This window comes from Saccostrea echinata, unplaced genomic scaffold, assembly GCF_033153115.1.
Source record: "Saccostrea echinata isolate AGI-Se365-2 ecotype Australia unplaced genomic scaffold, CSIRO_AGI_Sech_v1 ptg000054l, whole genome shotgun sequence".
NCBI lineage: Eukaryota > Metazoa > Mollusca > Bivalvia > Ostreida > Ostreidae > Saccostrea > Saccostrea echinata.
The window spans coordinates 68,696,316-68,710,153 of NW_026889803.1; the positions used below are offsets into that span (position 1 = coordinate 68,696,316).

At 35.4% G+C, this 13,838-nt stretch overlaps 2 protein-coding genes across 3 annotated transcripts; one reads left to right on the forward strand and one right to left on the reverse strand.

Moving 5' to 3' along the window:
* The first annotated feature begins 104 nt into the window (after positions 1-104).
* On the forward strand, positions 105-5,459 carry LOC133204528 (deubiquitinase OTUD6B-like). 2 transcript variants are annotated; one of them, XM_061340276.1, is made up of 4 exons: positions 105-192; positions 1,134-1,375; positions 3,166-3,517; positions 4,905-5,459. In XM_061340276.1, the coding sequence occupies exons 2-4, from the start codon at positions 1,145-1,147 to the stop codon at positions 5,207-5,209; spliced, it is 888 nt and encodes a 295-aa protein (XP_061196260.1). In that variant the 5' UTR covers positions 105-192; positions 1,134-1,144; the 3' UTR covers positions 5,210-5,459. The 2 variants fall into 2 exon arrangements, with proteins under 2 accessions (XP_061196260.1, XP_061196259.1); XM_061340275.1 differs by having other exon boundaries at positions 3,163-3,517; positions 4,905-5,458.
* LOC133204527 (selenocysteine-specific elongation factor-like) lies at positions 5,405-11,756 on the reverse strand. The gene is made up of 7 exons (XM_061340274.1): positions 11,478-11,756; positions 10,535-10,704; positions 10,082-10,171; positions 9,769-9,951; positions 7,564-7,647; positions 6,278-6,986; positions 5,405-5,681 (listed from the first exon to the last, which is right to left on the reverse strand). Exons 1-7 carry the CDS (start codon positions 11,752-11,754, stop codon positions 5,524-5,526), a joined length of 1,671 nt encoding a protein of 556 aa, XP_061196258.1. The 5' UTR covers positions 11,755-11,756; the 3' UTR covers positions 5,405-5,523.
* Positions 11,757-13,838: the final 2,082 nt, after the last annotated feature.

Below are 13,838 nucleotides of genomic sequence, written 5' to 3' on the forward strand. Positions count from 1 at the left end.
ACGCCTTTATTAATCTTTTTTAACCTTTTCAAATCATTTTAAATATATAATCGGGTTCGAACTCCTACTTTCATTTTTGAGCATGTTCCCCTAAACACGCATTGACCGTTTGACGACGCGACGACAGTACATAGGTTGTTTATAGGTTGCACAAACGCGTAAAACAGACCTTAATTTTGTTGTAAAAGTCAGGTATGTATTTAATAATAGCACAGGATTTCACAATCTAATAGCATAAACCGTGTTCTGATGATTAGAACTATGGCCATCTTAATCTCAGCGAGATTCGTCGAGTCTAAAAAAATTGACTGGAAGTCTCTTCGAAGAGGGCTAACGTTCTCAGGCTTCTACAACTTAAAATTCTCTGCAATACAATATCAACATGTTTATCAACCACAGCGTATTAACAATAATGAGGTGGGGCAATGTCAGTAAATAAGAACATTGCTATACCTCTTTACTATTGATTGATGGTTTATCGCCGAGTCGGCAATATTTCAGCCATATTTCGGCGGACCTCTTTACTAAAAATTGCACAGGGTAGATTGGAAGATTTCATTTATTGAATTTAATGAATTTAAAAAAGAAACAATTCATAAGTTTTAAAGAAAACATGTATTCAGATTTCAAATGGCAAGTAAAAGGTGGTGATACAATAAAGAGCACTACTTGTGCTTCTGTAGATTAAAAGAGCACTTTGTTCGTGTTAATACTAGCAGTGGCAGCCTGCTCTGAAACTTTCTCCATCACAACTTTCTCCCTTGTGTGTGTCAAACTATTAAAATAAGGTCGAACCCAAACCCAATTATAAAAAAACGTACCGAACCGAAAATCAAGATAATGAATCGAACATTGAACTGAGCAGTAATATTGAACAATATTGATATTTCGGTGAATCGTTTCAGCCCTACAATCTACAAATATACATGAGTACACATCTATATATACACACCATGGCTCCTTCTTTTGAGTAGTTTATGCATTTTATAAGAAATGTCAAAAAGCAGCTATATGAACATGCTATTTTTTTTTTTACTGAATATTCATTAAAAAACTTCATGAGTATTAACCATTTTAATAAATGTTGTGCATAGAAGCATTGGCCTCCTAAGCTTACGCTATAGTTTCTGTAGAAAACAACAACATGGATGAAACAGACCCAAGAGCAGAAATTATTCAGCGCCACAAGCAAGAAAAGAAAGAATTACAGAACCAGATTACTAAGCTTAAACATAGCATATCCAAGGGAGACAAGAAAGGAAAGAAAGCTATTCAGGAGCAGACAACTCAGATGGAGAAAGATCTAAAAGAGAAACATGACAAAGAGTTAAAGGAATTTGATGGAAATGAGAACTCCCAGACAGATTCAGACCAGGTAATACATATATAGACTCCGAGACAGATTCAGACAAGGTAATACATATATAGACAGACAGACAGACAAGGTAATACATATAAAGACAGACAGACAAGGTAATACATATATAGACAGACAGACAAGGTAATACATATATAGACTCCCAGAGAGACAAGGTAATACATATATGGACAGACAGGCAGACAAGGTAATACATATATAGACTCCCAGAGAGACAAGGTAATACATATATGGACAGACAGACAGACAAGGTAATACAAATATAGACTCCCAGACAGACAGACAAGGTAATACATATATAGACAGACAGACAAGGTAATACATATATAGACTCCCAGACAGACAAGGTAATACATATATAGACAGACAGACAAGGTAATACAAATATAGACTCCCGGACAGACAGACAAGGTAATACATATATAGACAGACAGACAAGGTAATACATATATAGACTCCCAGACAGACAAGGTAATACATATATAGACAGACAGACAGACAAGGTAATACATATATAGACTCCCAGACAGACAAGGCAATACATATATAGACAGACAGACAGACAAGGTAATACATATATAGACAGACAGACAGACAAGGTAATACATATATAAACTGCCAGACAGACAAGGTAATACATATATAGACAGACAAACAAGGTAATACATATATAGACTCCCAGATAGACAAGGTAATACATATATAGACAGACAGACAAGGTAATACATATATAGACTCCCAGACAGACAAGGTAATACATATATAGACAGACAGACAAGGTAATACATATATAGACAGACAGTCAAGGTCATACATATATAGACAGACAGTCAAGGTAATAGATATATAGACAGACAGACAAGGTAATAGATATATAGACAGACAGACAAGGTAATACATATATAGACAGACAGTCAAGGTCATACATATATAGACAGACAGACAAGGTAATAGATATATAGACAGACAGACAAGGTAATACATATGTAGACAGACAAACAGACAATGTAATACATATATAGACAGACAAACAGACAATGTAATACATATATAGACAGACAGACAGACAAGATAATAGATACAGACTCCCAGACAGATTCAGACAAGGTAATACATATATAGACCCCAAACACACAAGGTATACATAATTACATATATATAGACTCCCAGAAAAACAAGAAAATACATGTATAGACTCCTAGAAATAGAAAGACAGGGTAATACATACATAAATAAAACTATAAAAAGTACATAAAAGTACATGATAAAAAGAAAGAACTCCGTGATAGATTCATGTGTAGACTCCCAGACAATCAAGGTCATATATCTATTAACTCCAAGAAAAACAATGTCATTCATATATAGACTCCTAGACAAACAAGATTTACATGTATGGACTCCCAGACAAACAAGATTTACATATATAGACTCCCAGAACAAACAAGGTAGTATATGAAAGACTCAGACACCAGGCAAGTCATAAACTACAGAATACTGATCTTAAACTGACATCACAGATAGATTTTAAAAAAAAGTTTGTTGTAAAAAAGTATTAAAAAAAAATTTATAATAGCTCCCACAAATAGAGCCAGGTAACTCAATAAGACCTGTAATAGGTACTGGGGACAGTGTCCAGTATCAAAACAGGGATACCTCTGAAGGTGTAGTGACCCATGTCCAGGTAAGGTATAGGGGCCCAGAAAAAAGTCACTGACCTACATAACCAAGATAATTGAATCACATAACTAATAACCATTGAGCAATATTTTATCTTTGCGTACTAGCAGATATCTGGAGTGGTGGAAGATTTGAGCCTGGAGAACCTGAAAGGATCTGAAGAGTTGTCTCCCCCGGAACCAAAGAGGGTTTCCAAAGCCCAGAAACGTCGTAACAAAAAGACAGAGATGGCGAGGCAGAGACAGGAAGAGATTTCACGCCAGGAAATAGAAAACGAAACAGGAGCTAGGAATGTGGAGTACCAGAGGCTGAAAGATTTACTAAAGGAGCAAGGATTACAAATCTCCGAGATTCCGTCTGATGGAGACTGTCTGTATAACGCAGTAGCACACCAAGTTAATAAAGGCGGACATCAGACCAACTGTAAACAGCTCAGGCAGCAGGCAGCTAGCTATATGAGAGGTGAGTCTCCTAAACCTATAATAACTTATCCTACTAAAATATACCAGTATGTTCTGTATATAGCTGGGTTAGGGTGAATAACTCAGGCAGCTAGCTACATGAGAGGTGAGTCTTCTAAATGTAGAATAACTTATCCTTCTAAAATATACCAGTATGTTCTGTATACAGCTGGGTTAGGGTGAACAACTCAGGCAGCTAGCTGCATGAGAGGTGAGTCTTCTAAACCTAGAATAACTTATCCTACTAAAATATACCAGTATGTTCTATATACAGCTGGGTTAGGGTGAATAACTCAGGCAGCTAATTATATGAGAGGCGAGTCTCCTAAATGAGGAAAAACTTACTGAAATATATGTAATGTGTACAGCTGGGTTAGGGCTAACAACTCATTCATTCATTCAACCATTCACTCATTCATTCAAAACTTTTGGAGAATGTTAAAAAGATTATACTCTGACACAAAAGTTGCTTAAGACTAAAGCAAGAAAGTTGGCATCAAGACTGTGTTTAAGGTTTCAAAAATCAAAATTCTTGTGTGAGCCTTAAGTTTGCAATGTTGTTATTGTAGACACTCCTACTTGACATGACCTAATGATAATATTTGACCTCCATGCTAGTGTCATCTGGACTATGTCAAAGTAACAGGGGTCACTTTTAGTTGCATGATTGGAAAATATTCTTGACACAAAGGTTGCTTATCACTAGAAAATGCTTCAAAGTCACGTCATGACATGATTGACATTGAAATTTGCAGAAGACTGAAAGTCCAAATACTTATTTGTCTTTATGTGTAATAGGTCATTGATGTGAAAGCTATATAGTCTGTTAAGAAATAATTCCTGCATCGGAGGAATTGTTGGAGAATATACCTCGATAGTCAAGAGATTTTGTTGGCAAATAAAAACTGCGCCCTTCAGACTCGGTTTTTATTTGCCAACAAAATCTCGAGACTAAGGGATATATTCTCCAACAATTCTGATGACGAGGGAATTCTTTCTATTCTGCTACGGCGAATATTTAAACTTCTCTGTAGAGAAATGCAGAGGCTAGATTTGGACATCATCAGAAGTGTCTCATGACATCACAATAGAATGCTTCTCTTGTTCATGTGTATCTCAAGCTTTCGAAATAGTATGATGTAATCAGAACCAAGAGTAAATTTGTTCCCACCAATTTGCGTCACAATCAAAAGGTATCTATATCCTTTTCCTAATGAAGGCAGTCAAAATTACAGGAAACCGATTTAAAATTATCGATAATTTGTTGATGACATTTGTGATTTATTGTAGAATAATGGCGGCAGCATCTCTTTGATCTTTGCAATAACCATAGCAGAATAGTGAGTAAACCTTGACAATCATGTCAAAATAAATTGTTTCTTTTTCAGAACATGCTGCTGACTTCCTGCCATTTCTGACAACAGAGAGTGGAGAACTTTTTACAGAGTCTGATTTTGACAAGTACTGTAGTGAATTGGAGACAACAACAATGTGGGGAGGTCATCTAGAAATCAAAGCACTGTCACATGTTCTCAATCAACCAATCACAGTGCTTCAGAGTGACACTCCCCCTGTAATCCTTGGTGATGATTGTCAAGGTGACCCTGTGACACTTGTATACCAGAGACACGCTTTTGGTCTGGGAGAACATTATAACTCGGTGGAACCGCTACAGGAGTCTACAGACACATAGTCCCCATAGTAACAAATTATATACCATCACCATAGCAACCTCTGAACCTGGAAAGGAAAACCATACAACAAAAGTCATGTTTCTCCTGTTACACCCGGCTATGGCCAGGAACATTGGTTACCTTAATTAGGTGTCTAACACTCAGAAATCAAGTCAACTAGGTTTTTTTTTTACTGTAAAGAAATATTGACTATTTCATTAGTTTGCAATATTTATTTGATCAGTTATTCTAAAATTTTTGCTATTTGATCACAGAAATTAATTGTCTAGGATATATGATGAAATTGCATTACATATAGGAAAATATCCAGTTACTATGTCTGTTTCATTTTCCTTTCAGGATCATACATATATCTTTTGAATGTTAAACTAATTTTGATTGGTTGATGATCAGATGGCACTTCCTCTGGTTTGGATACTTTTTTCTTTGATCCACCACTATATCTTTGATATGTTTCTGGTTTGACTCCCTCTATAATGTAAAGAACCCTCTTAAACAAAAGTTAAAGGAGACATCATGGTTAGATTACAGAATAATTACTATTTGATACAGTGAAATCTTGATGGTTGTGATCTTACATTTATCATGAATTATATGTATCTATTTTGTGTGTGAAACTGAAGTTATCTGAACAGATCATCCATAACAAAGAGCTCCATTTCCAGGTAACTGGTCAAGAGTCAAGGCCGAGGTTAAACACAGGTGGTACTCCTGTCACCTTCTCTTGATTTAGTACATTATGATGTTAGATTATTAGTTTACATCATCCTGAACAGAATATAATGCTTTATCTATTGAAATCTTCCCAAAAAGTAGAGACAGAATAAAATCAAACATAATTTTCCATATGACAGATTATGAAAGGCTTTGCTCTTTGATGGGATATTATGTTGGTTTCACACATCTGGTGAAAATGCTGATTGTACTCTCTCTACTACTTAACAAAATTAGAAAAATAAAAGTTATTTTGGCAACATGTAACTGTCCACCATCAGAATGAACTTTACAGTACATTTAAAATCAAGATTTATTACCAAATTGTTACAGGATAAATTTAATATACTGACCTGGAATTCTGATTTTGACTTTCCCGCTCTGGCCAAAGCTTCCCTCAATCACCCCATGTTCCCCTGAAGATAGTGCCACCTTGAGGCCAGCAAAGTTTTGAATGTTAGTTTCCTTTTTAAAGAGGTTTTTACCAATGACTGTGTATTCATCATTACATCGCTCCACTACTCCCTCCCGGACTTTAGTTTTGTACACCTTGACTTTTGGTAGGATAGTCTGCTGGTACTGGGTGTCTTTAAACCCAATCAGCAGTCTGCCGTGAAAGGCCAGTCTACACATGTTAGCATGAATATCTGTGTCCAGCTTTGAACCAATCACAAGGCAGTATTCCGGACATGTGATTGGTCGTTCATATTCAATTACTGCATACTGTTGGACAGGATGTTTGGATCCGGATTCCTCAGCACCTATGGATTTTGCAAGCAGCTGTTCCTGATAAACATAATCCAAATTAAAATCAAATTCTCTGCCATTTTCCACTGGTGCCCCTTCATGCAGTCCAAAAAAAGTCACTCTCCCCATCACAGTTTCGTGGCCTGAGGTGATGTGGAATTTAGCCTTGGAATTCACAGTCCCTTTGTAGTACCCAATCTTCTCAACACTTACAATTCCTCCACTTATTGTGGGCAAGGCACCAGGCACACAAATAAGGCCACGCTCCAATTGTTTAGGATCAAATTGTGTCACGCAGATCCCTGCTCGGTCTCCCTAAGAACAAAAATAAAACAGCTCAGTTCAATGTTCTAATGCAGACATCAGAATACAGAAAAATACAAGCTACATGTAGCACAAAATACCAGCTAATAATAGTACAAAATACCAGCTAATAGTAGTACAAAATACCAGCTAATAGTAGTACAAAATACCAGCTAATAGTAGTACAAAATACCAGCTAATAGTAGTAAAAAATACCAGCTAATAGTAGTACAAAATACCAGCTAAGTGTACAAAATACCTGGCTACATGCAGCACAAAATACCAGCTAAATGTACAAAATACCTGGCTACATGCAGCACAAAATACCAGCTAAATGTACAAGATACCTGGCTACATGCAGCACAAAATACCAGCTAAATGTACAAAATACCTGGCTACATGCAGCACAAAATACCAGCTAAATGTACAAAATACCAGCTAGATGTAGCACAAAACAGAATTTCGGGAGTAGTATCCAAACTCAGTAACTGAATAATTAAGGTTCAAAAATTGTTATAAACTTTGTGTTTTAGAGAAGGTTTGGCTCTGTTTCGGTTCATATAAGAGTATTCTGTATGAAAACTGATACCTGGATAATGGAGTCCACAGGTTTCCTAAACATCTGAATACTCTTCACTTTCTTGGTGACTTTCATGGATGGGATTTCAATGCTCTGCAAATGGACGAATGACACAGTCAGAAATGCACATCAAACTGGGAATTTAAAAAAAAAAATATATGTCTGTCAATAATGTACCTACACAAGTACCTAGATCTGCTCAATCTTTTATCTTGTCTACGGTGCAAGATTTATTGCATCAATATATCACTGAAATATTTATACTGTAGAATCAAGATTCAACAGAATTCTGAATACTGTGAATACTGTAAAAGTGAATATTGAATTGTTGAAAATTTGACGATTTTGGTTTCTTGGAAATCTGGTGAGTGGAAATTTTGACTATCAACTTAACAGTGCTCTTTAACACAAATGTAAAAGTTGACGAGTGTAAACTTTGGCTATTATTAGAAATCCGTCAATTTTGTCACGGTTTCAACATTGTCAATGTTTCCACTTTTACAGTAATAGTCCACTAAAAGTATTACAGCAGCATTCAAAGAGGTACAAAGAAGATGGGTGAACAAGGCGTGCAGAATGCTTATAATTCAGATATTAATAAAATCATATTCAATTTGTGAATTAAGTATTTAAAATAAAGTTCTCATTATTGAAATTTATGAAATTATGATCAACAAAACTTTTCTGAGAAAAAGATCACGGAAAAAATTATTCTTTTATTAAAAAAATAAAATGGTATTCGTGGGATTCGAACCCCTATCAATAAAAATCCGGAGTATCATATTGTTTTGAGACTAACACGCTTACCACTACGCCACGCAGCTCCTGACGAATAGTGGCATTTAAATCATGTTTGTGATATGACCCTAGACTTAATGGACTTCAAGTATTTCTCGGAAAGATGCGAATGCTTTGTCATAAAAGTGTACTTTTAAGGTATAGTGGGTCTTTGCTCCATGTTTTTGTAAACCAAAAAATGTATATTTTTATGCAAACTTTTAGGATCAACTTTCAAAAAAATGGAGCGAAGACCCACTCATATCGAAAAATTTTGTTAAAGTATGAGAAAATGATCCTTTTTGTCCTCTTTAGTGTGTGTATGCTATTTCGTAGGCAAATAATTTCAGTCTTTGTGAGATTTTTGTAAATTGTGGAGATTTAGCATAAAATATACTTTAATGTTAGATGAAATATCAAAGAAAATTTTTATATAATTGAGAATTTATTTTTCACTTCATGTTTGTCGCACTATAGGCACTTCGCCCGCCTTGTTCACCCATCTTCTTTATGATCCATCAAGTGAACCTTGAATTTATTTACATGTAAATGATATTTCTTCAAGGAGGCATTTCTCGTACATTAAATTAATGTAGTTCACAAATTATCAATGTCTATCACTGACCTTGTCATTTGACCTTTTGATGCAAAAATCAATAACTTTTATCTGGCCAACTTTTATATCTGCTTCAGCAATGAGTGAATTGGTTCCCTTTTAAATGTTTCCACTTAATTTTAAAGTTTCTTTAACATCCATGACTGATCTTTGACCTTTGATGTTTGATTTTAAATTCAAAGCCCTTTTTCACTAGCCATGTACCTACCATCTCCATTTCGAGTGGAAATTCAGTCATCAAATAACACTTTCTGAATTTGTCCAAAACAATGCATCCTAAAATTCAGGAGCCTTTAATAGGTGTCATGATATTTTTATTTATAAATGTACCAGTGAAGAAATTATTCAAGCATATATATGCTGAAATAAAAAATCCACCAAAAGCACACTAAAATCTTAATATGGATGCAATTTGATCCCCCCCCCCTTCCCTGTTTTCGTGAAAGCACAGGGGCATTAACTGAAATCTCATTTTGTATGTCAGTCTGTCAAAAAAATTTTAACCTTGGTCAAAACTTTTGAACATTTCACATGTGCATGACCTGTGACAAGACCTTTACACTGTACTATAATTTTTGACCCAGTGACCTTGTCCTAGAAGTTTGACCTACTTTTAAAATTTTTAACATTGGTTATCTTTGAATGAAAGATGTGGTTTTATCATATTTCACATGATCATTACCTGTGAAAACACCTTTCAAGGAGTATTTTATAAAAGTATTTTTGACCTCATGACCTTGTTTGATCTACTTTTCAAATTTTTTAATTTTGACTGTCAAAGAGTCATTAACAACCTGTGACAATGATATATAAAAACTTACATCATTCACTGTCAAACAGCCGCTCAGTGTGGTTCCTGTCATTACTGTTCCTTGCCCTCGAATTGAGAAGCAGTGATCAACTGAGAAAATAAAAGGACCAGAACTCTCTCGTTTGGGGAGGTATGTGTTGTCACTTAACACAGAAATTAATTCAGACACACCAAGACCTTCAGAGCCATCTCCCTGAAATTATAAGGAAAATATCTTATTGAAAACAGAACATTTATATTACCTCATATTAGGGATATAAACTTCCATTTTTTTTTTGCCCAATTAAAGTTTCTTTATTCTGGAGAGAACTTGCTATTATTACCTCAGGACCCCCAGGCCTGGCTGCTACTGCACAAATTGGACATCCTCTGAACTTTGTAGATTCTAAAGTCTTGTGCATTCTTTTCTTCATCTGTTGATCAAATTCAGTTTAAATCAAAATGAATAATTTTTCAATTTTTATATAGCCTAAATCTGTGTTTAACCCTAACCCTGACTTTTAATAGAATAAAAGTTAGAAGATTTATGTCAACTACATGTATTCGATAACCATTGCAGCAAAGTGAAAAAAAAACATTATGTCTCCCTTCTCCAAAGGACTGTGAAGTCTAATTGTTGGATGGTTCATTTTCTAATGCTGTACGTACTATACCAATGAAGTCTCAGTGCTATATACACAAAGGGCCTTTAAGGGTAACACTTTGGGTCAGGATCTAAATCATATCTCAGCTGTTCAACATTATATACTTCATAGTTCATAATATTAACCAAGTACCTTCTCCACCTGAGCCTGTCTTTTTTCCTGCGGTATGAGGTCTACTTTATTAAGGACAACAATCATGTGATCACAAGTAATCTCCCCTATGACTAGGCATTCTGCTGTCTGTGTTTGCATCCCCTTTGTAATATCCACCACCAGCATCATTAAGTCAATTATCTGGGCACCTGCTCAACATATAATGAAATCAATTATCTGGGCACCTGCTCAACATAAAATGAAATTAATTTTCAGGGCACCTGCTCAGCGTAAAATGAAATCAATTATCTGGGCACCTGCTCAACGTAAAATGAAATCAATCATCTGGGCACCTGCTCAACGTAAAATGAAATCAATTATCTGGGCACCTCCTCAATGCACCATGAAATCAATTACCTGGGCACCTGCTCAATGTAAAATGAAATCAATTATCTGGGCACCTGCTCAATGTAAAATGAAATCATAATCTGGGCACCTGCTCCACATGATACCATGAAATCAATTATCTGGGCACCTGCTCAATGTAAAATGAAACCAATTATCTGGGCACCTAATCAACGTAAAATGAAATCAATTATCTGGGCACCTGTTCAACGCAAAATGAAATCAATTATCTGGGCACCTGCTCAAGGTACCATGAAATCAATTATCTGGACATCAGTTCAACATACCAATAAATCATGTGTACATGTCTTACATAGATATACTGAGTATCTGGAATTTACTAAACAAACCACAGGGGCTTGTGCAGAAAAAAAAAAACAGTTAGAAAAGTAAGTACCTTGGAGAAATATTTTTCTCCGAGGTATACTTACTTTTCTAACTGATTTTTTTTTCTATATAAGCCCCTAAAATAAAACATGAAGAGACAATGTGCACTTAGCTCAAAAATTCATTACATCTGTTAATCCGCTTTCAAGAGTCATTTTTTCGCATATATACCATCATACATATTTCTCACCTCCAATAATTGTTCTGATCAACGAAGCATGACCAGGGCAGTCCACGAGTGTGTACTGGAGTTTTTGACATTGCGGGGCTGACGATTTCAGGTGATCTGGAATGTCAACGGAAAAGGACGAAAAGCCTAAATCTAACGTAATCCCACGTTCCCTGCTCTGTGGATTCTTGTCAAAACTAGCTGTGCTCTCGACTGTACTCAAAGCTTTTGATAAACTTGTTTTTCCACTATCAACGTGACCAAGCACACCTACATTGAAATTGAAAGTAGCCATCATTCAATTGTTTTGGGGAATCACGATCCCGATTTCATTGTGATGTTGAAGTGTACCTGTATATTGTCGCTGAAATAAAAATTGTTGTAAGTCGAAAATCCAAACTTTTCAGGAGAGACAAAAACGTTTTTATTTCTTAACCAGAACACCAGAAACGACCAGCATAAGTGGAAACAAATTATTTTGGAGTCTTCCATGATATCATAGGCCAAATTTGATGCCACTGAGTGTGACAAAATGAAAAGGACAGGCAAACATACGACAATTTGTTTCCGAGTTTTTGGTAATAATGTCTACTTGCGACCTTTTGATTTTGTCGTATCCAAAGGTATTATAAATTTATTTCAAAGAACAGAGGTTTGTAAATAGCAGATTAGTTAATCAGATAGCCACAAAATTTGTGATGCGATGTAAAAGAATTTAATTTATTCGGATTGATCAACTGGCCTAGAAGTACGCCGTTTTGACAGAACATAGATTCAGGAGTGTAGATTGTAAATTGGCAATAAAAATTTCCTGCCAAAAATCGACATGCGACAATTTGACGATGATTAAAGCCATATATGCGACCTTTTAGAAGAAAAATATTGCATCCAATGGACTTGTACGATTTTTTTTCATGTCAATATCTCGCTTTCCAATTGGCCTAGAAATGCGGCCGTTTTGACAGAACATAGATTCAGGAGTGTAGATTGTAAATTTACAATAAAAATTTCCCGCCAAAAATCGACATACGACAATTTGAAGTGATTATCAAAGACATACGACCTTTTATAAGAAAAATATTGCATCCAATAAAAATTTCGCGCCAAAAATCGACTTACGACAATTGAATATTTCAGCGACGATATGTAGTCTGAGGTACAGTGTTCCAAAAGATTTTTTTTCCTATTACGTGTATGAAAACAATACCTGTCCCTGTTGGTCCCATTTCCTGCGCAATGTTATGGCTGGAATTATAATGAGAAAGGTCTTATACTGGTTCAGTTCATTAATGGATTGGATGTCCCTTCTATGTTTAAAGTAATTAAAAAAAATCACAAGTAAAGTTAGCCTAAAATACATTAATGTTTTACATGAACTTATTAATATTAGAAAATATTTACACGCCCTACATAAAATTTAATTACTGAAGAACTTTTGGTTGTAGACTGTGTGCAATTTTGGATTGATCTTGCTCTATAATTTACCAAAATCTACATCAATTGTTACAGCTGAGAAGGGTCCTAATAAAATGTGTGCATGACAGAGACCTATAAGACTACCCATATATGGCCCATAGGAAGCAATTTTAATTGGAGGGGGGGGGGGGGACTTAACAGAAATTCTTGACAAGCAAAACATTTTAGGGAACACATCATAAATCAGCATTATTTTCTATTGTATATACTGGCACAACTGTAAATTAGTTTTGATTTCTACTGAGTGTTTAGTATACACTGGCAAAACTATTAAGGGTTATCCCCCCCTCCACTACATGACTCAAAATACTGGCTACAAAATGGCTAAAAAATTAAAGCCTATTAATTCCCTTTGTTTATAGTATAAAGCCTGTATGATTACTTCAGTTTCCAAACCTGCACACAGACTCCCTAATCTGGACAATTTGAATCCGTAACCCAACTTTAACTAATCATAGAGCTAGTTCCTAACACCAAGCTTTATGTAAGTTTTGACTTTGGTAATTTTTGGGGAGGGAATGGGGTGTGCCGATTCACACTCTCATTTTCGGTGAAAAAAAAATTTGTGTTCAATAATGTTGGAGTGTTAGAAAAGTGCAGGGTTCTCACTAGGATTTTGCTAACTTGAGTCCCAGGACTCAAGGTTTCTGAGAAGGTTGCGTCCCAGCTAAATTTGATGCGTCCCAGAAAAATTATGTTGAGTCCCAACTAAATTATTGCAGTATCCTTCCATCCAAACATCAATAAAAATCTTTATCATTTTATCAGTTTGTTTACGCAGTATTAACATATTCAAGTATATAAACTGGTAATGCATTCAAGCTATATTCTAAAATACACGCGTAATCAATTGCCATAAAAATAACTTGGTGTTTATAAAGCTAAAAAATCAAGTACCCAGAAGTT